Source organism: Takifugu flavidus, chromosome 2 (assembly GCF_003711565.1).
Source record: "Takifugu flavidus isolate HTHZ2018 chromosome 2, ASM371156v2, whole genome shotgun sequence".
NCBI lineage: Eukaryota > Metazoa > Chordata > Actinopteri > Tetraodontiformes > Tetraodontidae > Takifugu > Takifugu flavidus.
Window position 1 is genome coordinate 2,058,312 of NC_079521.1, and position 27,390 is coordinate 2,085,701.

General features: G+C 43.4%; 2 protein-coding genes and 1 pseudogene across 2 annotated transcripts; 1 reads left to right on the forward strand and 2 right to left on the reverse strand.

The window, feature by feature from the left end:
- Positions 1–1,729: 1,729 nt before the first annotated feature.
- LOC130521497 (adhesion G-protein coupled receptor G5-like) lies at positions 1,730–14,307 on the reverse strand (annotated as a pseudogene).
- Positions 14,308–18,415: 4,108 nt separating this feature from the next.
- Positions 18,416–22,518, reverse strand: syap1 (synapse associated protein 1). The gene is made up of 9 exons (XM_057025292.1): positions 22,204–22,518; positions 21,321–21,439; positions 21,163–21,229; positions 20,536–20,609; positions 20,319–20,458; positions 20,045–20,196; positions 19,556–19,605; positions 19,318–19,474; positions 18,416–18,930 (listed from the first exon to the last, which is right to left on the reverse strand). Exons 1-9 carry the CDS (start codon positions 22,403–22,405, stop codon positions 18,797–18,799), a joined length of 1,095 nt encoding a protein of 364 aa, XP_056881272.1. The 5' UTR covers positions 22,406–22,518; the 3' UTR covers positions 18,416–18,796.
- A 1,022-nt stretch (positions 22,519–23,540) lies between these two features.
- phospho2 (phosphatase, orphan 2) lies at positions 23,541–26,525 on the forward strand. Its single transcript, XM_057025439.1, has 4 exons — positions 23,541–23,619; positions 24,047–24,125; positions 24,253–24,347; positions 24,627–26,525. The coding sequence occupies exons 2-4, from the start codon at positions 24,055–24,057 to the stop codon at positions 25,190–25,192; spliced, it is 732 nt and encodes a 243-aa protein (XP_056881419.1). The 5' UTR covers positions 23,541–23,619; positions 24,047–24,054; the 3' UTR covers positions 25,193–26,525.
- Positions 26,526–27,390: the final 865 nt, after the last annotated feature.

Here is a 27,390-nt window from a genome sequence, read left to right on the forward strand (position 1 = left end):
CCCCAAAAATGACGCCCGAATTACTCAAAAGTCCGGCGGAAGTATAGGGGGTGGGGGGAAGGGGGGTGGGGGGATCACGTATTACAATAGAAATCTTATTACGTTATTACGATTTAGACAGTGATAACCACGGTAATAAAGTGTTATATTAGTAGAATGTAATTCTACGTTTTTAATACAAATATAATAATAGACCCTCCAAGAATCGAGTAAATATAAGATTTCACTTTTTCACCTTAACTAATTGTTAGATCAAATAGGCCGACATCCTTAGAAACGCTGACAGGACATGTTGATCTTCCTGTTTGTCACTGCCTCCATTGTAATAGTGACGTTTGTTTTTCAGGAATGGAATGCTTCATTTGATCTCTTTTTTTTTTAAGCGGGGGGCTAAATTGGCCCGTTCGGAGATATTCGGGGGACAACCAATATTTTAGTGGCGGGATCACGATCGCGCGGTGCACTGTTGTTGCGGGGTTTGCGTGGTTCGTTTCCGCTGTTTTTAAAACGAAACAGTGCCACCTGGTGGCGGAGTGACGTTAAAACGGCGGGTTAAAAGAGTGAAGCGCAGCCGCTAAAGTCGCTGTTTTAATTCATATTAAACTCATATTAAACACGGATTTAGGGAGCGTGTTGCGATAAGAGTTGGATAAATATGTAGCAGCTGAACATATTTCCAGTGTTTAGATATAAATATGGTGGGAGTCTGTGTAGATTCTCAATCATCCAGGTCATTGTATCAAAGGTAGTTTTCTATGTCAACTGGACTGGGTTTCTTCTCGAAACGTCTTCAAGAGAAGAAACCCAGTCCAGTTGACATAGAACACTACCTTGAATATGGTGGGAGCACTTTTTTGTTGCAGTATTTTGAGGTAAACGTCTGACCTGGCAATATTTGCCCATTTTTCTTTGCAAAACAACTTCAAATCTGCCAGATGGCGAGGACAGTCTTGATTTGGATGGATGCTTTGGGTTGGCGTCCTGCCAAAGTTCGTCTGCAATTTTGGCAGAAGCCTGAATATTTTGTGAAATGTTGCCAGGTTTGGAAGCTTTTCACTAAACCATAGCCTTAACACATAAAGTAAGCATAGTTTTCATAGGCAGTAGAGAGCCAGTGCTTGTCCTTCTGCATCGCCGGGGCCTCTTGGAAGCCCCTCTGACCAGTTTTACTCTCGTCTTCAGTTTTGGAAGAACGTCCAGTTCTTATTTACTGTATGTTTTCTCGGGCTCACTCGTGACCGTCTCCACTGTGAGATCACTCAGCGACATCCTTTGATTCACAGTTTCGGTCACATCGAAGTGAAAACAGTGCTGACATCATTTGTCCCCCTAAGAAAAACCTTGTGTGAATTGAGTCCAATAGCAGGAATGACAGATGCAGAGCAGGCCTGAGCTGTTGCACAAGCCTGACGCTGCTGCTGCTGCTGCTGCGTGAGGACCAGGAGTGTAATTAGAGCAGTGCTGCTAACGTATGGGCGCTATTTGAAGCGAGAGGGGTGAAAGGTGCAAACACACCCATACAGGCTGCCTCCAGAAAGTTACACATTCACTTACAAAACCTACATCTGACCCAGATGTTTCTATGTGGTTCAGAAGAAACACACTTCCTGAGTGCCCGCTGATCAATGTGGGTAAGAGCAAAAGCTGCAGTCAGGCAGCACAAAGGTAAAGATGTCTGTGGGAAACTTTGCACTCGTGTCTGGGAGGAAATATGAAGACATCAAATGACTGGGTTTTTCCACTTGCAGGTTATTTTAATGCAACAAGTTCACCTATACAAAATCATTTAAACATCGTCAGAGAATAGAAACATCACAGTATCTAAAAACTTAAAGGTTTCTGAATAAAACGCTCAGTTGAAAAAGACCTGATTGTTACCGTTATTATTATTTAACTCAACTACCACCATCAGGAATAAAACAGTCCTCCTGGGGAAACATCTCTATTCATTTACACTGAATATTCTGGCTCCTATATTTGAAATCTAATGGAAAAATGAACAAGTCACTTCACTGAAATTCTTAAAAAAAAAAACAAACAATCTAAAGTGCTAGAAGAAAGCATGTACACTGTCAAAATCATTAAAATTACAAATAAAAAACTACATTCCAAGCTTAAAAATGTAAAAAATAAAGCTTTAATAACAGAATTTCTTTCCATCGAACTAAAAATCATGGCCCAGAGGCCAGCAACCAATTAACTTCCCTTGTTTTCCTTAAGGAAAAAGCTTAAGTTTATCAGAAACCTTTGATTTAAAATCTAAAATTAGCTTTCTTCAGAAACTAGACCCAGTCTAGGTAATTGTGGAAGGCTAGGCTCCAGGCCTAGACCATCCTGAGAGATGGAGGAAGGAACAATCATTTTACAGTATGTTGCCCTGAACAAGCTCTTGCAAAGAAATCAAGCAAAATCTGAAGTAGTTTTAAAACAAAATCAGAAGCAAAACTACATCCAGACAACAGCAGGTCCTGAATTTCCTTCAAAAGTACGTCCCCATAAAAATGTCCCCCCCTCAAATGATTTAGCTTGGTCTCACAATTGATCCATCTGTAGAAAAGGTATGAAAACATCACAAATACAGGAAGAAAACAACATGGCGTGACTGGGAAAGGCTGAATACACGGAGCCACGCATTAAATGCTGTGACCAAAGGTGCATCAACTAAACTCTTATGTCATCAGTGACATTTTTACGAGCCATCTTGGAATTTGAGCGGTGTTTTTTTTCTACCAGGTGAGCTTATTTCCTTTATAAAAGCCTCTCAGCCTGAGATGTAAATCCACGCCCAGAGTTTCGACGCTTCTGCACCCGAAGGCGAGCCAAGCAGCTCGAGCCGACGTCAGGCTGGACTGTGCTATTTAACACCTAAGAGACGTATATGGAGAGTTCAGCCATGGTGAGACATTTCAACTACTAACAGCAAGTCTAAATATACGACAGAGAAAGACTCCAGACACGCTTCTGCTCACACCAGGGCGGAGAACAGTCCTCTTCTTTACCACAGACTGATCACAACACCGTGTCATCCTAAAACTATGCTTCAGCACGGACTGGTTTCTGTTTTGCTGCATCACTTCCCAGCTAGCTCTTCTATTGAGCCTGAAGCATGTGTTGTCTGGTGGAGCCGCTGCTGCTGCCCAGAGAAGAGCCGCTCCCCTGCTTCCTTATCCAGTGCAGCATGCAGAACCGCAGCATCAGAAAGAACCCTGCAGGAGGAGACAGAAATAACACACATATAGATTCAATTCATTACATTAAATGGAGATAAAGTCATTACGTAGTGAGGATTACAGATGTTGGCGGAGGATGTCATTTTTTTTTTTTTAAAAAAAGCTAATTTCACAAGCTAAAGAGCGTGGATCCTGTAACAAGAGAAAGGTAGGGCTCTGTTTTTGGGCCTGAACCAACACACACGACAGGAAGCAGCTTTGAGATAGGCGCCACCGAAACACGGCCCTGATCAACCGGCCATTGTCTCATTCCCACGCTGATACAATGCAGCAAAGCCAAATATAACCACCCAATCTCCATGCCAACAATAAAAATAACCCCCGTCTAATCACTCACGATGCACCGTGTACACGCCTGATAACAGCGGCCGCTGATAAAAATACGCTACTGGATGGTGAGATGGCGTTCAGCATGTGCAAACCTTGGAAAGAGTTGAGGATGCAAAATAGGAACATAAAGAACTCCGTGAACGGTCCAAAGCTGAGGAAGGCCAGAACCCAGGTTGTGCCGAAGAGGCAGCTAAGGCCCCACATGCTGAGGAAAGCCACGCGGTTCTGCCGCCATTCTTCCCTGCTGCGAATCTGCCTGAAAACTAAGTAGAGCATCACAAGGCCAAAGGACACCAAGGCCGCCAGGATGGTCATAGTGGTGAAGTAGTGTGCCAGCCAGGCTTTGTCGTTGTCTTTCAACCAGCACCTACAATCACAAAAACAAACTCAGAACAGGACGCTGAAAACGAGTCTTTCCCGACATGTTTCAGAATAAAAAAGCTTACATCGAATAAGGATCAGTGGTGCCGTCGCAGTGCCGCAGCTCTCTCTTGCCATAAATGTCGCCTACTGCAACAAGAATAACAACAGGAACGGCAGGGCCGACTAGAAAACAGACAGAACGCACGGTCAGATGGCGGTGACTAAACGATCCAGGATGTCATGTGACCGAGTTACGTCACAAACTCACCAAAACCCACGACGTTCCATACGACGGGCTTTGGGCTGGGGGTGAACACCTTGTAGACCAACCAGAAGGTGTGAAAAACCTCGATGCCCATCCAGGTCAAGGACATGAGCAAAGCGTAGTGGAGACCTGCCGCCACCCACAGGCACACGCTCGCACCTCCGACGTTGGCCAGGACACCAGTGAAGAAGAAGAGCAGATTGAGGAAGACGAGGGAAAAGGCTAAACCCAGGTGGATTTTGATGGACTGGTCCTTGGAATGCCTGCGGCAGAGAGAGGAACAGAAGTCTGTAACGCTACGTTTACACGCACAGCTTGAACCAAATGAAGACTTTGGCGTCTCCTCGGAATTCGATTCTTGTCCCCGTTGACACATACGGGAGAAAATCGAATAACTGAAGACAACGTGTCCTCCTCATCACCACTAGGTGGACGTATGTGGCTTTTGCCCGTTGTGGTTGAGCTATTACGTCAAATAATAAGCGAGTGGCATCGGTCAGCATTTCCAATAACAGGAAGTTGAAAAATTGTATATGTGATGCAAGCGTTACTTCCTGTTGTCCAGGTGCCAGACGCCAGCGTGTTAGATGCGGAGCATGCGTCTAGTTTAACTCTGGTTAAAGCATTACATGACTTAATGGGTTTCCACCCCCTTTACCTGGGTGTCTCACGGAAAACTGCGATATTCGTCACACTAATCGGATTAAAGCAATAGTTTACTGTTCTTATTTTTTAAGAGTGACGTAAACAGACGTTACGTCCGGATCGCAGCATGCTGCTGTTTTTTTATAACTATTCCACTCAATACTGGAAAACAGTGATAAGCTAGCATCTGTTACAGCATTCTGACTTAATTTAAACAAACAATGAATCGTGACAGGGTGATATGACCTCTTCCTGCAGATATAAACGATGACGGCAATGCTGCTGATCATAGACGTGGCGCAGCCCAGAGATGTAATGACGCTCAAAGCCAGGAGGTGGCAGACTGGGCCTGGTTGGAGTTGCTGTCAGAGGACGGAACAATTGAGCAGAGCAGCAAAACTAGCAGAAAATAACAAGAAAATAACGAGCTGCTGGTGTTCCCAGCTATTTTAATTCATTTAACTGTTGTGCAGAGTTTTTATCATCTCACCACCAGCACAGAGAAGTAAGTCAGGTGGTTGCAGAGGCACTCGGTGAGCTCTGACCCACGATGATGCGTTTCACATCCTTCCGAGGACCAGTGGACCTGCAAAGGATCTGAGCAAAGAAATCCCCATTTTAAAAAAAATAAATAAAAGGTCTCAAACGTGGAAGCATCCGTCCGCAATAAACACCGACCTTTCCTGGTGTCCCATGAAACGCATGTACGTGAATGAGATTTCTGGGGGTAAAAAAGAAAAGTCAATTAGGGAAATTTTGGCTTCGTGTGACTCCGCCCCTCTGATGCCACAGCAGCTGTTCGACCAAATGGCGAAGTCCTAACAACTATATTCAGTTTTAAACAAGCTATTATCTAAAAACCAAAATGTTTTGGGTTTAAAAGTACAATGAAATACCTAAAGAAGCAAAATGCTTCCTGAAGTCAGTCCAGCTACATAAAATGCTACATTAACAAAGAGAATAAAAGTGAATCAGTGTTTCTGCTGCAAACGTTATCAGATTAAAACAATGTTTCATATGTGTTTCCTTCGCTTGCTTTCAACCACAAAGCTGCACGTCTGCTTTAATAGCGGCTCTTTGTCTTCAGCAGCCAGTGCTGGGAAATGTAACACACTCAGGTGAAATGGCGGCGCCCGCTACACACAAAGAATGGCGAGGCAGCATTTTCCTGACATGCATGACTGCATTAGTGCGTCGAGAGTGACAAATAAGGAACAAACAGGTTAGAGGTTAGAATCTGGTTTGCAATGTGTGAGCTAAGAAAAACCCCAGGTGCGGTTTTACTGTGTAGAAGCAGTTTATAGGAAACATCACTAAAAGAAAAACTAATCAGACATGAGACACGGGTGCTAATTTTCTTCCTCTTGGGCCAATTCTGTGATAATTTACTGCAGAGTTCACAGCGACACGTGGACAGAAAGTTATATTAAAAACCTTCGTGTGGTGACCTACAGTTATGACATCATGGCGGAAGTCGATCCTGATTGGCTCGGGCAGGTTACGGATGATCTCATTCTCGACGGTTATCTCAACAACATCATCAAGAATCCTGAAGTTCTGGGCACCTTCCTGAAAGACAAACAGAAGCGAGCGTTCCAGTCGAAACCTCTCCTGCAGCAGCGGCGCGTGCGCGTGCACGTGCGCGTGCACGTGCGGTGGGGCAGATACCTGGAACAAGGAGTTGTTTTGGAAGAACGTGCAGACGACTTTGTCGGTGTTTTTGGCGGCCTCTTTTAGAACCGGGGGGATCTGGACAGTGATGGCTGGCTCCGCAGAAGCATCTTGCGTCAGCTGGAAATTAAAACGGGCAAATAAATCCGATATCGAGACCAGAGGTATGTGGGTTTTAGGGGATTCGCACCGGCAGCCTTCCCGCCTGTACTGCAGTCGTGTTCTTTTGGCTAAGAAAATGCGCTATGTTGCTTTATTTGGCTCCTGTGATGCCGACTGTCCGGACCGATGCGAGTTGACGTGACAAAACCCCGTTTTCTTACCGGCGACGTCACGTTGCGGCCTTTAAAACCCTCCTTCATGAGCACTTCAGAGCTGCGAGCGCAGGATGATCGAGAGTCCCTGTGGCCTGGCGCCCGCCAGAAACCCTGGACAAACAGAACCGTCACGTTTTTTTATCCGTGGATCCTGTCGAGTGTACTGGTATCAATACGTCTACCATCAAAGGCTAAGATATTTACATGGTGGCACTGGTGGATTTTTGGCTCTGTTGATCACATAAATCTTCTGTGGAAGGGAAAAAAAGTCATAAATTACATGCCTAGACTCTTAAAAGCTCTCTAGATGTGTTTATACAGATTTGCCCTTACTGCAGTCAGTGGAGGATGCATTAAAATAGTAGGTCAGCAGTGTTTTATCGGTGACCAAATCATCTTTGAGCCTTCCGTTGACGATGCCGTATTCCCCATCAGGTCCGTTACGGTCATGTGACAGATCGGTGCAGCAGGAGCCCTGCAGGCTGGCGGGCGGGCACAGAGTGAGGTTCTTTCCTCCGAACTGCAGCAAAAAAGAAGAGACGAGTCCAACGTCACGCATGAAACCACCTGCATCACTTCACTATCAGGGCAGCAGAAATCTGCCATCTTTCACCTGGAGCTTCAATTGGTCGTAAAAAGGCTCCCAGTACAAACAAAAGTGGCTCTCCGCTGAGTTGAGCTCGTCTGTGTCAGTGAGGGGAATCACGCGGGAGTGCCGGCACTGCGAGGTGATTTCACCCCTGATGGACAGAGAGCTCTGATTGGCTGAGACTGCGATGCCATTACAGCCCGGGGAGACGTTGACACCGAGAGTACGTGGGCGGCCGCCGTGGCGCCAGGTGCCACAAAACTGGAAATCCCAATCATTTTCACAGGAGGCTGAAGGACACAAAGACAGATAAGGCACAGATTGTCTCAAGTTTGGTGAGAATTAAATAAAATATACAATCTTCTCCCCCTCCAAAAAAAAACAACACCTAATTTCTAATAAGAAACAGAAAAAATGTTGATTTGCCAAAGAGAACTAGAACAGAGACTGTTGAAAGAGCTGCTGGAACATCTAAAAACGAGGCTTCCTTACAAAAGATTAGCAACACAACTGGAAATAGAAACAGCAGCAGAGAGGAGAAGGCTGTACTGGGAGATAAGCAGTAAGACGGAATGTATAGTAGGACAAATTAGAGCAACAGGAGATTCCTAGTATAGATATCTAAGTATCTTTCCATGTTCCCCGGGAGCTAACGTGTCTTACCTGTGCTGAAGAGGACGCTCAGGGTCAACACCAACAGGCGCCGCAGCTCCATTGAGAATAATCTGCCACATAGAAACAAAGGAACGCAGCTGTTAAACGCTATAGTTTATTTCTGCAGAGGCAGGAAAAAGGGTGTGTAACCAAGTTTCAGTCCTGTTCTGTAACCACAATCATGACACTCGTGATGTTTCACATCCCATCAAAAACAAGGAATCTGTAACTAGCGGTAACACAACTTGGCATTAATATGCTTTCTTTTCCATCCAGACCTTGTTTTCTGTACACACAAGGACCTTTCTGTGCTGTTATCAATGGAAACAGTCTTTTCCTTTTTGCCTCTCCTTCCAAGGAAACGCGATACAGCGGCCGACATTCAGCGTTCTGTCCCTATATGATCCAATTATCAGCAGTGGGTTCGAGTATGAAACTATCAGGTTCCAGTCACAGACTCCTGTGAATGTCGCAGACGGACATGCAGATGCATTTTAACCACAAATATTCAGGGTTCACTTATTTTCTGCGCCTCGTCCCATTTATTTTTTATCACAAGACTTTCAATAATGACTTCCTGTTACAGTTTAAGCCTATAGAATAGAAAAAAAACACATAGAATAGAAAAAACAAAAGCATAAAAGAGGGAACTAGAGGGCACAGCACACTTCTCTAAGTGGCAGTGTCCGTCCGTGCTCGCCCTATTTGTTTAGGAAGTGAGATTTTTCTAAATATGTAGGTGTCAGTTCTGAACAGCGTTCTGGTAACCAAAGACAGGATCCTGCAAAACCACAAGTAGAGGAAGAAAATGCACGCAGCCGACTGTTGTTAATGTTCATATTTAGTTTACGACCCCTGTACATAACAGACAATCTCCATATTTAGATGTCAACAACGTAACATTAACCTGACACTCTGCTGTTAGGTGTTCTCTTCTGGACACCATTTTATGGGTCTTTTTCTACTCGACGTCCCAGTTTATTAGCATCAGCTGTTCACCAGACCCATTCATTTGACCACATCATCCTCTTTATGCACGTTGTCTTACTCCAAGCTGTATAGGCTGGAAAGCCCACTACCAATTAAGCATATCAGGTGATGTGCACCTCTGTAACGAGAAGGGGTGTGGTCTAATGACATCAACAGCCTATAGCAGGTGTGCATAATTATTAGGCAACTTCCCTTCCTTTGGGTCAGAAGAGGGACTTGACAGGCTCCGAAAAGTCCAAAATAGTGAGATATCTTGCAGAGGGACGCAGCACTCTTAAAATTGCCAAGCTTCTGAAGCGTGATCATCGAACAATCGAGCGTTTCATTGAAAATAGTCAACAGGGTCGCAAGAAGCGTGTGGAAAAACCAAGGTGCAAAATAACTGCCCATGAACTGAGAAAAGTCCAGCGTGCAGCTGCCAAGATGCCACTTGCCACCAGTTTTGCCATATTTCAGAGCTGGAGTGCCCAAAAGCAGAAGGTGTGCAATACTCAGAGACATGGCTGAGGTAAGAAAGGCTGTAAAACCACCACCACTGAACAAGACACAAGCTCAAACGTCAAGACTGGGCCAAGAAATATCTCACGACTGATTTTTCTAAGGTTTTATGGACTGATGAAATGAGAGTGAGTCTTGATGGGCCCGTGGCTGGATCGGTAAAGGGCAGAGAGCTCCAGTCTGACTCAGACACCAGCAAGGTGGAGGTGGGGTGCTGGTATGGGCTGGTATCATCAAAGATGAGCTTGTGGGGCCTTTTCGGGTTGAGGATGGAGTCAAGCTCAACTCCCAGTTTCTGGAAGACACCTTCTTCAAGCAGTGGTGCAGGAAGAAGTCCGCATCCTTCAAAAAAAAAAAGATTTTCATGCAGAACAATGCTCCATCACACGCATCCAAGTCCTCCACACTGGCTGGCAAGAAACGGCCTAAAAGAAGAAAACTAATGACATGGCCTCCTTGTTCACCTGCTCTGATCCCCATAGAGAACCTGTGGTCCCTCATCAAATGTGAGATTTACAAGGAGGGAAAACAGTCCACCTCTCTGAACAGTGTCTCGGGATCGGGAACAGATCAAAACACCGGCAGAATCCATGGATGACCGGCTTTTGAGTGTCCTTGCACAGAAAGGTGGCTATACTGGTCACTGATTTGTTTTTGAATGTCAGAAATGTATATTTGTGAATGTTGAGCTGTTATATTGGTTTCCCTGGTGAAAATAAATAATTGAAATGGGTATGTATTTGTTTTTTGTTAAGTTGCCTAATAATTATGCACAGTAATAGTCACCTGCACACAGATATCCTCCTAAAATAGCTAAAACTAAAAAAGCCCCACTCCAACTCCCAAAAATATTCAGCTTTGATATTAATGAGTCTTTTGGGTTCCTTAAGAACATGGCTGTTGTTCAATAATAAAATGAATCCTCAAAAACACAACTTGCCTAATAATTCTGCCCTATTTATAGAGCACGTTTGGGACTCAAGGTCGTCTCTAAGCCCCCCAAATGCTACAGAAACACCACATTTATGCGCTCAAGGCTGACTGCGGTTATTCAGATTACGTCAAACGGGGAGGTCTTCACAGGTATTTCCATGCGTGACTGACACACGAGCCTATCTGGGTCGCCTAAATGACCGGCGCTGTCAATACTGAGCGCTGGTGGTTTGGTTTGGGGGGTGTTGTTTGTTGCAGTTATGTAAGCTGAAAACATCCATGTCACAATCATTTACATTTTCAAACCACAGCATTACAAAATCAAATTTTTTTTCAGACTGGAGATAGGAGAAACTGTTTCACACATCATAATTGTGGTTTCTACGCTTCCTCTTTTTGATCATTTAAGAGAGGCAGAATTGAGTTCCGAGACTTCACACTCATGTGATACGGGCATCGTGTTGCACACACACCCTGTGAAGGTTTTCATACAGTATAGGTGGGACAGCAGAAGCTATACAAGTGTAAAACATGTTGCAAATGGACTAATTATAGATGTGAGCAAACAGAAGATTTTAGAATCCAGCTTTGTAATGAAGCTAACAAATGAGGTGCTTTGATTTTAACTCTAATGCTACTGGCTGCTTCTTCACATCTTATATTAATATTAAACATGTTTTCAGGCTTTAACACTGGCAGCAGGAGAATTAATACATCTGTATGTATTTTTTCATCACCTTAAACATGTGGAATCAGCACTTTTAGTGTGGGGAAAAATCAGCACTCATCAAAGGGAAATCATTTAAATATAACCTCTAAAAACCCTGGGAATCAACGCACGAAGACAAGTTTCACATCTCCAAGCTCTGTGGGTAATAAACTGAAACGTGAGCGTCTGGCTTTGATGATTCCATCGACGATGTCAGACAAAACATTGAAACGGGGTGTGAGTCAGAAATTTATCACACTGGCTTACAACAATAAACTGGTGTTATCAGTCAACCGAAGCCTACACTTTCTACCTCATCTGCCACAGGCTAACACTGCGTGTGTACGTGAGTGTGTGTGTGTGGTGTGTGTGTGTGTGTGTGTGTGTGTGTGTGTGTGTGTGTGTGAGAGAGAGAGAGAGAGAGAGAGATAAAAAAAATAAATATACTGCCCGTTTATATGACATTCTTATGGTAGAAGAATGACTTTATCTTTTCCAGCTACATTCACCTTTCTAAGCTCTCATGTTGGAACTTGCTGGCACATTAACCCCCCCGCCCACACACACACACACTCTCCCCTTCTATTGTCACCGTATGGCACTCACATCAATTCAGCACAAGAATTTTACCCTGTTTTCAGGTCACAGTTCCTGTGTGGGTGCGAGTGTTAGATTCAGCATGAACAAGCGCGCGAGCTGCACACATTTCTCACCTTCTCACCAAAGCCCCCCCCCTCCTAGTCATTCCTGTCATGGCACTTGCAGCCTTGCCCTGCTTCTTCCTCCTCCACGTCGGGTGACGACACACACAGACACTTGTTTCAGTGGCGACGTGGCATCGGTAGGAGACGAGGCCCTGGTGACCCCAGAAGAGCGTCTTTTCATGATTTCCTGACATGTCCTACGTGTGTCATGTTTTCCCATCTATAGACGCTGAAGTCTGACTCATATCTCTGTTGAGATCTTACTCATTTTGTCTGGCACATAGCATCAATCTGACAACAAACACCACATTTGTACAAGTACACAAAAACTTCCAGAGTCCCTCTATGCAAATTACACACATGTGACATGATAAAACAAGACAGAGGTCATGGAGGGGGGGGGGCAGCTGGGGTGGGGGTGAGTGGGCGGGACGTTGGCATTGTCAGGGTAAACAGTCAGCAGCCCCCGGCCCAAGCTGTTCAAGTGAGTGACAGCGCCACGACCACTAAATCGCCTGCATACGTGACAGAAAAAACCCGAAACACCTGATCTAAACCACAACGGAGCGTCAAAACAACGCATAAGTGCGAATAACATGGCAAGCAAAACACCAAATCTCTATTTTGCCATTTAAGATCTTAAGCCGGAGCCACGTTTCCAGTGTCACCGGTAACTGGACAGGTCTGGTTCAGCAGGTGACCAGTAACACTAGAAAACGACAGTATAGAAATGCATTTTCATCCGTTTACAAGTGCTCGCTGCTTCCCTAGCTGCAGCCCAGTTGGGCAGACAAGAATGTGCGTGGAAGAGTAATTCAAGGAAACAAAAGACTCTTTTTGTGTGGAGCCAGAGGACTGAAGTGACAGCGAGCTTAAGAGCGGGTCAAGGGATCAACGTCGGGGTTGGAGGCTGTTAACTGGAGATGGGATATGGCCGCTCACACCAAATCCTAAACTCAAGATAGGGCTGACAAAATTAAACTTTGGACAGTCGAGATGCATCCAGGCTGCGCTGAACTTGTTAGTGAATGTAGTTTAGGGATTACTTCTCTATACAGGGTGTTTTAAAGAGTAATCTCATTTGGGTTCAGTGCACCTTGGATGCCTTGGTTACCAACAAAAGATACGATCTGCACCTCCCTTTCTCTCAAGGTGACCTCCAACACAAACTGCTCCTGTCAATATCTTCCTCACCACCACCAGCTGGAAACAATGAAAACAAACCTGCGCCGAAGCCAAAATGAACACCCGGCCCGTCAAAGAGCAGAAGCTTCTGGAGCTCAAAGGTTGGACTGTATCTTACATCGCTGGGGTGTGCGGGATTTCCCCAAGGCTACAGCCCAGTAAAGACCTCGCATTCCTCGCAGCGCCGCAGTGATAGCGTGCGTACACCTGCAGGAGCGTGCACGTGTTCCTTCATCTGCCTTTTGATGGCTTCTGTGAGGAAATTGGAGGTGCAGGTGGAATTCTGCAGGTATTTCCTGAGGGGCTCTGAATAAATCAATAAGCAACACACACACAAATCATTACACAACCACCCCGGTTGTGAATTTGCCTATGATCTACTTTTATAGTCGGGGTTCCTGGAATGAGTCACGACTCTGTTAAATATACATTTCCCTCTCATGTCTGCTCTGATCTAGGGGACTGTTGTCAACCCAAATTTCTAGGTGACACATTTTCACACATTTTCACACATTTGTGTTTCTTTCCTTTTTTCTTCAAAGAAAAAAGTGGTGTCTTTTGATCGGGCCTACTGTCGAGAAACCTCAGACAGTCTCTCACATCAGTATTTAGGAGCAAATGAACTTCTTACCTCAGATGAAAACATGAAATCCAAACTAGTCAATAAGGACAACTAGGACAAATACTAACAACGATGACAAAGCTGATAAAATATGGTTTTGGTCCCACAATTGTCAATAAAAGTGCAGCTCCTTCATCCCTCCAGTATTAAGTGCAGCTATAAAGATCAACTACATCCAAACAATTATACACTGACACCAATTTAAAAAGTGGTTGCTAATCTGAGTGCTAACTATGCTAATCGAATACCTAAATTATTTGAAATAAAACTCGTTCTGCATCGTCTGCTGCGATATTTACGCTTCTTACCGTGCTCAGGTAAACTCAGGTGAGGTTTCCGGTGCTTTGATTCGCGTGGTTAATAAGAAACCTTTGCCCGCAGGTGCACAATGGCTCCAAATAAACAGCTTTTAAAATAGAAAAAAATGTCAAAGAAAAGCGGCGGCGGGACGCTCGAAGTCGGACGAGTAAAAGAGCGAAGAAAACAAAACTTAGAAAACGTATTTAAATCACCGCGGAGACATTTGAACGAACATCTTAATTGAAAGCGCAAAAACTTCGGAGGATCAGACAGTGAACGTCTCCTCTGCTCGCGACCGGACAGTCGGCGCTCGAGAGCCGCGGCTCGAGGGAGGAGGGAGCCTTTCCGGTCCGCACTTTCAAAATAAAACACCGATTTACTGGCAATACATGTCAAAGCGAAGTTTCTTTCAAAAATGTGCTACAATTTTTCTTTCTCACAATAAATGATGGGAATACAGATACAACCTGGTGTCACCTTATTCTTGTATTCAGCTTAAACGTGGACTATCGGGGGGTTGTTTACGCAGCAATGCGTCATGAGGGTGTGTTTGCGCTGGGGGGCTACGGGTCATATTGAAAACAAATTTTCAACGTTCTTCTCTCATAGATATAACTATTGGATTTTGCCATTGCCCACAACAGGCGTAATAAACGGTTTAACGCGCAAGATATGTGCTATTATTTTGTGCTATTATAGCACTTCCTGGTCTTGTGTTGCTGCAGAGTCGCCAAGCAAAATGCGCCCTTTACACCACCACGAAGCTGTGTGTACGGGGAGTTTTACGGTGTTTTCCTGTCTTACACTATCTTAAATGTGTCATAAAATATTCACCTTGTTTTATTAAGGGATCTGGTTGAGTTGTTTTGCTAAAGTGACCTTTGGGTGTGAGGTATTTTTCTGTTTTTCTGTGGATTTCAATGGACATTACAGTTGATTTTATGGTTCTGCTGTTTGTTAATGAAATACTTTATTGGAAACTCAGTAAAAAAATAATAATCTGCCTGTGCTTTTTCAAGATATAAGTAAATATGTAAAACACACGTGACTCTTGCACAAAGCTGCAGTTATTAAAGATGATCAATGTTTAAACCTCATGGCTAAAACCACTGTTTATGCTTGCACAACAGCTTAAGGTTTCTTATCCACCACATTTTATATTTAGGTGAAATCCAGATCCAGCACCTGGTTCCTCTTCTCTCCCCTCTATTAACACACACACACCTGCAGTTTTGTGTATTTGTCAGTTAAAGTGCGGTGTAATAAAACACCCACTGTCTCACCCACTGGCCGACAGGTGCACACACAGACATAACACATATTTGTACCTCTTTCTTTGTAAGGACTCATTGATAAAACGCACTTCCCTGTCCTAACTTTCTAGCCTTAACCCTTAAGCCTCCTGACAAAGTTGTGGGGACCAGCCAAAATGTCCTCACATACCCAGCATGTTCCAACTCAAATATAATAGAGTTGAAGAAGAATAATGTGTATTCTTGTCCTGACTGTTGCACATACAAGAAACGACACACACAAAGTGAAGGACCATGAGCAGGGTGACTGGAATCTTCCCAGACACTTTATTGAGCACTGTAGATATAAAACCAGGCATGTTGGCAGGTTTGACAGGAGGAAAGTCTGGCAGCCTGAGGCTTCTGTGCAGGATCTGAGGTGTGGAAAGATAAGGACCGCCGTACCGTCCTGTCCAACTTCTCCAACCTGCACGTGCGTAAGCACACATAAAAGAAATGCTGCGAGAACATAGTAGGTGGAAGGAAAACACATTAAAGAAAACGGTGTCTGGTGATAAGAGACAGGAGACAAAAGTCAGCCAGACCAAATTTGTTTAAACACAAGAGTAGAAAGACAAGATCCTTCCTTGATAGATAAGCTGACGGATCAAAACAACTGGCCTGTCATGAGATATGGAGTTGAAAGCTAGTTTAAAGAGGTAAAACCCTGGAATGACTCAGAAATTTGAGTTTCCTGCCAAAATGTGCTGCAGCATCGGATCCAGCTGAGATCTGAACAAGGAAGCCCTGTGCACTCCAAACATTACTGTTCCTGTGAGGACCGACCTGGCAGTCTGCTCTCTCAGGGAATTCTTGTCTCTATTAAAGATCCACAGATAAACCTAAAACAATGGGAATCGTCCATCAGACAGCTGCACAAATGTAAAGATTTAATCTGCAGTCAATTCTAATTCATCAGAGCCCCTCCTTTTTATGCAATAGTTTGAATTGTCAGGTCAAAAGTCGAAGCAATCGAATGTCAGTTCATGCCACTTTAGTTCGTGGGAAGAGGAAAAAGAAGACGTCATTCAGCAGTATGACAGGAAACCCAGGATGCTTTCACTTCAGGTTCACATAAAACACGTCGGCATATGTCAAAGCTTTCAAGTCTTGTTCCTTCAGCGGTCGGGCGTCTGCAGACGTGTGATGAAACTGTATGAGCAACGGGGACAGATGCTGCCACGAAACCTTCATCCTCTCTCTCACGTCGTCCTTTGTCCATTCTCAGAACTTTGCTGTATTAAAAGTTTGCAGTGGTTCATGAATAATGGATAATAATAAAGTGCAGACCTCCACCGTGCACCTCATTTCCGAAATTAATAGTCCAATTAATCGGAGTAGCTTCAGTCAGTTTGTCTGCCTCCTTATTTAACTCGTTTTGTACTCGAGGGTGACTCTCAGTGAAAGGATTACCTATGGAGGCAGCAGATTATCCTGATTAGTAAATTAGAGATTAAAGAAACCCATTTTTTAAAAAAACGCTGATTACCAACATTAACGAAAAATGTCATTAAAATCTATAACATTTACCAGTTATTGGAGGTCATAAAGCACAAAAGACAGTTTCTTACAGTAGTAGAAGGTAGATTAGAATAAATCCAGTAGGCGTCACACTTAGTTTTAAACTTTATTTTGATTGAGCCATCTTCTGTCTGTGAATGTGACACCTTTAAACCATAACTTGAAACCACATTTTCATTTTCACCCTTTGCTTTGAAGACCTTTAGAAGGTGCAGAGCGCAAGATGGAGACAAGAAAGAAAGTCCGTTAAATCTGCTGCTGGTGTGTTTCCACACAGAGCGCACTCTATGCATTATTAAAGGGCGGTTAAACCAAGCAATAAACACACACAGCTCCTCCTTTGCTGGGCTTTGTCACCATGGCAACATGTGTGTGTTCCTGTCACAGCCAGACACAGCTGGTGACTGTGACGGCTGTGAGATATGGAGAGAACAAAGCCGCATTAAAACGTCTCATTATTTCCTCTGTGGGGGGGGGGGGGGTAAATCATTGGCATTATTGATCCTCGCATTGATTCTCACTGCAAATGACTCTTTATTCTCCAATCCACTGGTGCCGGTGTGATGATGGAGCTGTGTTGGTGTTGCAGACACCATCTGCTCCCTCACAGAGCCGTGAGCATGCACGGACTCGTCTGTGTTTGACGCTCGACTTCCAAAACTTTCCGGAATCCTTCCCATAATTCCACTCTTACTGACTCATTAACCCGCTGACTTTCTTCTCACACACCTCCACGGACTAGAATGATCATCACAAAAAGGAGGAGAGTCCAAAGAGGAAAGGAGTCGCTCTCATTGTGGTTTTATGTAAAAATAAATGTGTTGTTCGGCTCAGAGCCGGGCTGATGGTTCCGCTGGGAGCGGTGAGGACATGTAACAAAAGAACCAGCAGTGCTGAGATTCCAGGAGACTCCCATCATGCACCACACACACCATTTATGGGCACGGCAACAATATAAAGGGATTAATCCGAAGTGACTTTATTTATACTTTAGTCTCTTTCTCTCCTGTCAGGCTGCTAAAATTGCTGGTTTGGATGTTTTGTGCTTTAAGGTGGTCAACAAGTTGACCTTGTTTAATCTCATATTTAACAATAACTAGATATAATGAAACACCTACCACAAGCTCATTTGTTCTAAATCTACCGAATCTTCATAAATATAAGATGCATTATTCTGTATAATATTGTAGTACAACATGGTTCTGTTGCAATATTGGCTATTTTAAATACTTCCAGTAACAAAAGATATATGGAGAGAAAGTTATTTGAATTTTTCAGATACCGTAAAACATTAAATAATCCTATTTAATAAACTGTGCCCTTTGGCAGAATGTGTTAAATCTAGAAAAAGTGACTGTGAAGTGATAATTAAGTTTATTTTTTACCTCTTACCACCAATTTTTACCCACCAAAATTGAGTTTTTTTTAATTTAAATCATATCATAATTAATTGTAATATTTATCGTATTTATAGTTGAAATAGAAATGGTTTCAGATTCAGCCTGTACATATGGCAACTAAAATAATTTTCACATGGAATATGTCATACGATGCAGAGAAACAAAATATCAGCCTGGACAGAAGATGACAAAAAATCTGCAAAATGTTATAATCATTTATTTACATATATGTCATTTTACATATTTAAGTCGAAGTATAGTATGACGTCATGGATCGACGTCCATGAAATTAGTAGAAATTGTATTTTCAGTTCAAACGCCATTTATCTAGATTCTGTACTAGAGCGCCCCCGCGTGGCCAAAGTCATGAACCCCAGAGAGGACAGAGGAAGAGAGCAACAGATCAGAATCATAAATTCTGAGTATAAACATGACCACCGTGCACAGCAGAAGTGTCACTCCTGCGACTATACCAGTACTTTCACCATCACGAGCAGGAGAATCTTTACAACGTCAGAAGTGGAGGAGCAGAGGAGGGGGAACTCTTCCCTTTCTTTAAATGCTATCGGAGCGCTCATTTAGCTGTTGTCGGCCTGCAGCATCTTCTCTATTTCCTCATCCCACTGGTCATCTTTGTTGTCCGACTCGGTCACCACCTCATAGTCCTGCAGCTCCTGCTGCAACTCCTCCTCCCAGTCTGCTGCCTCGGACTCTGCAGCGAGCCATTACACATATGAGCAAACTGTCACTTTAAAGCCGAACCATTTCATAACCAAACGCAAAACTGGCTGGACACAGACGGTCAGAGCGTGACGCTCCAAGACTTCCTCACCGAGCTGGTTTTATGGCCACTTTATTGGCCGTTTGGCTCTACAACCAAGTGAAATGTTCTAAAAATCTCTAATCTCACTACAAAGAACAAGTTGAACAAAATTTGGTCTGTTTAACCCTTTTCGCGGATTAAGTTTCATGGCTGCACGTGGTCCAGTTCCGCGTCAGTGCATCTCATAGGCTTCACCACTGATTTACATCAAGAGACGAACAGGGAAGTGACTCTGATGATGGCTGTGAATAATGTGAAAGGTTTTGGGGTGATTACCATCAGGGGACGGGAGGCTGTCCTTCTTGTCCAGCACCAGCTGCTCCATCTCTTTCTTCAGGTCCTCCTGGTCAATGGCGGTGGAGTCAAAAGCATCGCTCACGAACTCTGACACCCCGGGACTCGTGGACATGTCCTCCTCTTCGTCCCGCTGTGGCTGGGCGTCACAAGGACACACGGTGTAATGATTCATCTGTGGACACACCATGAAGACAGCCGCACACCTTCAGTTACTCACCTTCTGGATGTCGCTGATGGAAACCGGAGGAGTTTTGGGCCGTACTTTGTCTACAAAAACAAATCAGAGGAACTCTGTTAGGTTGCAGTGTGCACACTGTGGGTGAAGGCTCGTCCACAGCCCTGTGTGACCATCTAGGGGGGGTTGATCCCTTGCTCAGAGGCGCCTTCCCCTACTACCAGAACATCTTTCCTGTTTTGTCTGGGGCTTGAACTGAGAACCCTCCACGTCTCATCCCAGTCCCCGACAACCATCACAGCTGATCTTGTGTTTTTACGGTTATGTAGCATAATTACATTTCATGTTGCCACCAACCACTGTAGTTTATTAGTAAAATAAAGGCGGGTTGTTTTGTTAGTTGCGTGTTGATCGGATGCTGATAAAAAGCATTTTTAGCCTCATGGGAGAGGCCTTGCTTTTTCAAAAGCGGCTTTCGTCTGTCTCCACGTTGAGCATTTGTGATTAACGCGTGATTGATGAAAGGCCGACCTGTTAAGATGACGTCTTCAGGAGACACGCTGGCCCCTCTCTCATCGACATCCTGCTGCTGCTGCTGGGCTGCCAGTGCTGTGAGCTGAGCGGACTGCTTGATCAGAGACACGCGATAGAAATAGTTCCTCCAGAAAACCTCTTCCTTCACTCTGTTGAACGCACCAACGCACATTTCTCAGGTAACATTTTCCATGTGACGACACTATAGACAACAAACACGCAAATGAAAGCACACAAAGTAAAACAGGCAGGGAACCGGGAATCTACTGACTGCTTTGGCACCAAGTCGAAGCGCATGCGGTTTAGCAGCTGGTCTTCCTCCAGCATCACTGTAGCTAGAGGATACATGTGCTCCATGTCAAAGTAGAACTGGACACCAGCGGGCGGGTCTCGCAGGAAGTTTCTTTTGTCCTGGGATCACAGTGCACAGGTTCAGCAAGAAGAAAGCCGCCAGTTTCACCAGAGGTGCGCGAGGAGTTGTGTCTTACTGCCGACAGAGCGAGGATCTGCTGCTGGATCGTCTCCTCCTCGTTGTAGCCCACCCAGGGAGGCACAGCCACATCTGGACGGAAACGGCACGCACACAAATATACATTAGTGGCTGCTGCTTGAATAGTTTGTCTTGTTTGAAGAGGAGATTGCGACTCTGGCCCAAACTGTGCTGCTGTGATTGATACCAAAGCTCCGGATCAATTATCATAACTGCCCCACACTGAGCTCTCGCTGAGCAGCAATTCTAAGTTCTCACTGGTCCTGAGCAACACTGAAGAACATCCAGGAGAACCTAGAAATCAGAGTCAGAAATGAATGATGTCCTACAGGACTGTGATGGGAACGCAGCCAAAAGGAGAAATGAAAGGTATGACCTTAATGTCCTGTGGAAATGATGGAGGAGCCCTTCAGACCTGAAGTCCTTGTAGTGAATATTCTGTCTAAATATTATTCTGCATTCTCTGTAATATTAACGTCAGAGGACAAGTGTCCACACCTAGGACTGTGCATGAACGGATGAGCCAGTTGACAGGAAATAAAGAGGCAAACTTGGATGTTATTTCTCAGAAATATTGAACAGATCCAGGAGGAATAAACAACTTCATTTTTGCCTGTGGTTGTACCTGATTTTTTGGATTTCTTCTCCTGGACAAACTTTTCTTGCTCCTTCTGGAAATCTCCCAAAATAGTCTGAAAACAGATGGGACATGCCTGAAACGTCCTGAGGCATAATAGTTTCTAAATGCTGCAAAACGTGTCTGAGTAAGGTGAGAAATCATACCTTGTCTATAATGTTGTCAATTTTCCCCTCCTCCACAGTCTTTTTGATGGTCTGTGCTGTCTCAACTACAGAGTCTGAGATCTTCTTTGTGGCCGTGGAGGCAAAACTGAATATGAAATCTGTCGGTGGATGAAGAGAGAGGATAGTGCACGTGTCACGCACACGTGGCAGTTCGCAAAACGTCATTTACCATTTGACGTGCTGAGACTTTAGAACAGTTCAGAATACGTATGACCACTTCTGCCAGGAGTCACATTATTGTAGGTGGCTATATGGTAAAACTTCTTTGCTTTGATCTTTGGAAGATCGAGGGTCAAATGACCTTTGGAATTGGGAACAATATAAAAATTTGAATCATCTGTTCCTCAGCCTAATTACCACCCTTGCTGAAAAATTCCTGAAAATCCATTCGGAACGAACAAACAAACAAACAAACAAACAAACAGACAGACAAACAAACAAACAAACAGACAGACAGACAGACAGACGCCAGCCTTCACATAACTTCCTTGGCAGAGGTCATAAACACCCATCAACAGACACATATGTGTAGGTACATGCTACAACAATACCTCCAGCAGACTTTTAAACTGTCTTATCTGGTTTTCTTTTCCTTTAACATGAAGGGGTTTGTACCTTAATGTGTCCAGAGGAATTCTGATTTTCCATTAATTTCACCATGCACTCTATTCTCTCTTTTAAAGGTTGAGCTATATTAATGATTTAGCCAACCCAAAAGACAAAAATGCCATGTATGTATATAGATATGTATATATGTTACCTTGTTTGTTTTTCACAGGATTTCTATTTTCGTGCAGGCTTTTATACAACATCACAATATGTATTATAGAAATAGCTCATTAGAGAAACAGTTGATTCTCACCCCCCAGTCCTTTGCCCTGCTCCGACTTTTCCTGGTTCTCCTCTGGTTCTCCATCCTGATCAGCTGGTTGCTGTTGTTTGTTTACCTCGTTTTGTGCTTCCACAACCTTTTCTTCCTGCTCCACCTTCACATTTTCTGTGTCATCCGGCGTCGTATTCGCAGGACTCTCCAGGCCCAACCACGTCCCTAAACTTTTGAACATGTCGGACAGAATAAAATAAAACCAATGTTGGGAAAGCGATAATCTGACCGAAGCTTTATTTGCACTTCACATAACCAGGAAGAACCCGACGTCGTTTTCTTCTTCGCTGGTTACGTCCGTGACTGGCAACTCTTCTTCTTCCTTCTAACGGAGACTGTCACAAGTGACGCATTACCGCCACCAAGTGATTCGGAGTTTAAACTAACTAACTAACTAACTAACTAACTAACTAACTAACTAACTAACTAACTAACTAACTAACTAACTAACTAACTAACTAACTAACTAATTATGAGCGTGTGATATCTCTCCTTTCAACATGACATTACACTTGCTCTGTTGATTCTCCTGGTTACAATGTTTAAATATTCCCAAACCATTTTTGCACTGAGATAATGTTAATGAATAATGTCCTAATCAATTGAACCAAAAGGTTTTGGAAAACCTTCATTATTCAGCATCACTGAGCCAGAACAGAAATCGGGGGTTTAATATTTGATATTCTGAATTTTCTGAGTTGTGACCGCAATATATGTGAATTTGATTTTACCGCCACCTAGTGGGCATATATGGGCACTGCTGTCATTACTGTAGTGTGCGTGTAGCGTGTAGCGTGTGCGTGTGGGGGGGGGGGGGGGGGGGGGGGGGGGGCAATCAAAGTTCAAAGGAGCAACATTCAAAGAATCGCAATTTAACTGTTAAGAACCAACGGACCTTAATTTGATTGGTATTAACAGTCAGGAACTGTTAATTTGAAGACATCGTTTCTTAGTTTATGCAAAATAAATGCATGAGCACATTTTTATTTTACCTGCAAATCCAGAGGAACAAGTTTAGTCATAATTATCCTTTTGCCATTCTGTTTATGGTGCATCCTGGATATCCTTAAACCATGATGTATGACGACATATAAGAAGACCTCATACATCATTAAAAACTGTACATTAAGGATCGTTTAATATAAGGTTACTCCATGTGTCTTGAGCATGAAGGTGACTTATCGATGTAACTGAAGGGTAGGTAACTAAAAATGTTCCAGATTGAGTTTAAAATGTGCATCAATGCTCAAAGGAAGCTGATTGGAATGAAAGGTTAAGGTAATGTAGAACCCCAACTCATCAGTAGGGGGCAGCAGTAAGCACACAAGTAGCAACAACGCCCAAAATAAGACAACGAAGAAGAAGAAGGCGACGGTCACCGGCAGGAACACACAGGTGGGGTTTGGCCTTATTGTTATTCGCTAATATATGCTTTATTACTGTCACATTATTATGCATATTTATCGTGTAGTCTTTGCCATTCTACCCCCGTCATGCCTAAACCTTTGTAATATAATTTGGCTGAATTCGCCCGACTGCTTTGCAGGGGAAATATAAGGAAGCTTATAAAATAATAGAAATCATAGTGTTTTCTATTTTTTTTAAAACTGTGCAGTGTTCATTATATGACCCCCAAGACTCCAGGGATAATATGAGGATGTTTGTGTTGACGGAATATTACGTATGATTGAAAGGTGTCCATTCTCATGAATGTTTTTTTGAGGGTGTCACGTGACCTGTGCTGATTAAAGAGTTTATGAAGCTCTATTTGATAATATAAACAAATAACCTATTACCAAGTCAAACTTTTGTCTTTGTACAGGTGACAAAATGAAGATTCTGATGGTGTTCGATTTTGACCACACTGTTGTCGATGACAACAGCGACACGTGGGTGTTTAGGTAACACAACCGTGTTAAATATCAGTTTATCCTCACGTACCTCATAAGGAGCTGCTTCCTGCTTCAGAGTGGGACAGATTCTCCAGGTTACCTGCAGTCTGAGCTCTCTTTGTTGCTTTCTTGTCAGATGTCTTCCTGGTCAGACACTTCCGGACTCTATTAAGAATACTTACACAAAAGGCCACTGGACAGAGTTCATGGGCAGAGTCATGAATTACATAGGTAAGTGCCAGTCCCTCTCTTTACGGTATAGATTTGCTTAGAATTGTACCTGCTGCTGAGGAGAGCTGCTCTTTTTCATGTAAGGAAACATCAAGGTTGATTTAAACTTTGCATTTTTCTATATCCTGGACTTTATTTTTGATTATGGCTACGTTTCAAGACCTCACATCGGCTTTTTTGTCTAATAATGGCCGTGGAAGATGTGAACGCTGGAGACGCATAGTTTTAAATAGTTTGGTGAATTATTCCAAAGCTTTGTCTCCTCTGATGTGTGCGCAGGAGAGCAGGAGGTCAGTCCTGACAGGGTCCGCAGTGTGATGGAGACCATCCCCATGACAGCCGGGATGGCAGACTTGCTAGCATTTATTCTGGAACACAAACGCACCGTTGACTGCATAGTCATCTCCGACTCCAACACCATGTTCATAGAGTGGATCCTCCAGGCGGCCGCACTCCGTGCAGCGGTCGATCACATCTTCACCAACCCAGCCAGTATCAACGCGCAGGGCCACATGGAGGTGCGACACCACCATTCTCACGACTGCCAGCAGTGCCCCGTGAACCTGTGTAAGAGGAAAGTCCTGGAGCTGTACCTGTCGGAGCACTGCGACCGAGGCGCGGAGTATAAGCGGATATTTTACGTGGGAGATGGCGGGAACGACCTCTGCCCTACTTCTTGCCTCAGAGGACATGATGTTGCCATGCCGAGGCGGGGATACACTTTGGAAAAGTTGTTGGCTAAACTTGGGAAACAGAAAGACAACCATTGTCTCAAAGCTAAAGTCGTTACTTGGAGCAGTGGCAGCGACATCCTGCAGGAGCTGAAAGCAAGCTTGCAGCCATAGGCTGGATCACATTTTAGCTTTGGAAAGACAAGAATGACTGAATATGTGACGTTCATTCAGATAAGGGTTCAATTTTGCTTTATGATTATTTATTGATTCACCCATTATTAATGAAGCAATGAATGAATTCATTAAATATAGCTAATTACCAGGAGATTTGTTTTTAAAAATGTAAATGTTCAGGTTTATAGTGGATCATAGTTCAGATAAGGTTCTACTCGTATAATATAGGAGATCTTCATTATGATTTACACCCCCCTGTCATGGGGGTGGGGGGGTTATCGGATAATTATTACTTCGTTCTGTCCCAGCAGGAGATTGGCAGCATTTTCATTTATTAGGAGCTTTGAGTCAGTATCAGGTGAAATAAATCAGCCTGAGGCTGCCAGTAATCTGCATCGTGCACACACACACACACACACACACACCACACACACACACACACACACACACACACACACACACGCTCGCCCGCACTCAAACTTTTGCACATCGTTGAACACAACACTATAAAACATGCAAATATTATCATATATTTGAATAATGGAGGAATTCCAGGACCTTTAAACCATCGATCTACCTCATATTTATTCAGTTGTGTGATTTTTTTCTTGGGTGCTGCTTCGGCATCGATCCACACTGGAGAGGCAGAACTTTGGGAGTCGTAGCTCTGTTGTGCTGCGCTGTTAGTGACATCTTTCATATTACCACAAACAAGAACTCTGAAATATTATTTTCTCATGCTAATGTTATAATTGTTGTGCTGCAAAAAGTTCAGAAAAATGCTGTTAATTTTTAATTTGCACTACCTGACACATGGTATTATTTTACAGAGTTTTTTGATTATTTTTTTTACAGAGTTTTGTCTGAACAAAAGGCACCCTAAATACACCCCTGGCAACATCTCTATTGATTTTTTAAAAATATGTTTATATAATCAGGACGTAGGCTTAGAATTGGCGTTTGCACTGTTAAAAATCCAGCCATGTCTGTTAAGTTTGTTTTTTTTGTTGCCAGCAACGCAAACAGAGATGATTGTGCACATTTTCTGGCCGGCTGCTCAAATGAGGTAAAACCAGCACTGCTGCTGCACACAAATCACAATTTACATTCACCGGTGATGGTGAACAAAACCTGTGGCTGTCATTTCCATAGGTTGCTGCTTTTTAGCCATTTTTATTCACTTTTCTTCTACTGATCTAAGAGTTGGGATTTGTGTCCATCAATTCATCATTTTAACCCTCACAGACGTCAACGTTTAAGAAGTTTCCTCTGCCACAAACGAAAGCTATTGATCAAATGCTGTCATCAATAAAATATGGTTTTAATTGTGGATGTTTTTCAGAACTATTATTCATAAAACAGTTGAATAAGTCCTATATTCCCTTACAATTCCTTATTATTCAAATATTCCCTGTAGTATTCCTGTTTGTCAAGTTTAACTTCACTTATTTTTATCATGTTTATATTTATGCCTTTTTAAATCTTTTAACTTATATCGTTTAAATATCTTTCAGTGATATTCACCAGCGGTGAATCTGCGTGTTTTATTATCTACAATATTTGCAGTTTTTAAAAAAAGGGGCCTCTCAGGATGTGAACTCTCTTATTTAGTGCTGTATTTTTTAAATGCCATCCAGTATTGAGTGTGTTCTCGCCTCTGTTGGGTAGAAAAGCCCAGAAGTCTGCTGATGTTTAGCGTTGTTTTCAATGTCAATGATGAATCTTCCCAGGATTTAAGCAGCATTGGGGGTGTGACCCTGTGCCGTGACCTCCTGCTGGGCACCACTAAATCACATAAATGTTGCGAAACACCGTTTTTCACTGTTTTCCATAAATACGAACAGGTTGATCCGACTGTCCCGGTAACTGATCCTGATCCAGATCTTGGTAGGAGAGGTGATTCTCTGCTGTGACGTTGATGAACATCAGCTTCGGCGGCCTGAGCCGGACCCAAACACCGTGATCTCTGATGTGTCAGATAAAAACAGACAGCGTTACCAGAATGAAAGTCAGGGGCTTCGGAGGAGCTGAAGAACACTCAGTTTTTATTCTCTAAACGATGGTTCTGTGGTGGACATCTTTGTACTGGACAGCAGATGTGCAGCAGAAGTCGCAGTCCACACAAACAAAGCTTACTTTTATTTTTTTTATTTCCTGACTTTTCACTTCATCTTTATTGATACAGCATCTGTTAC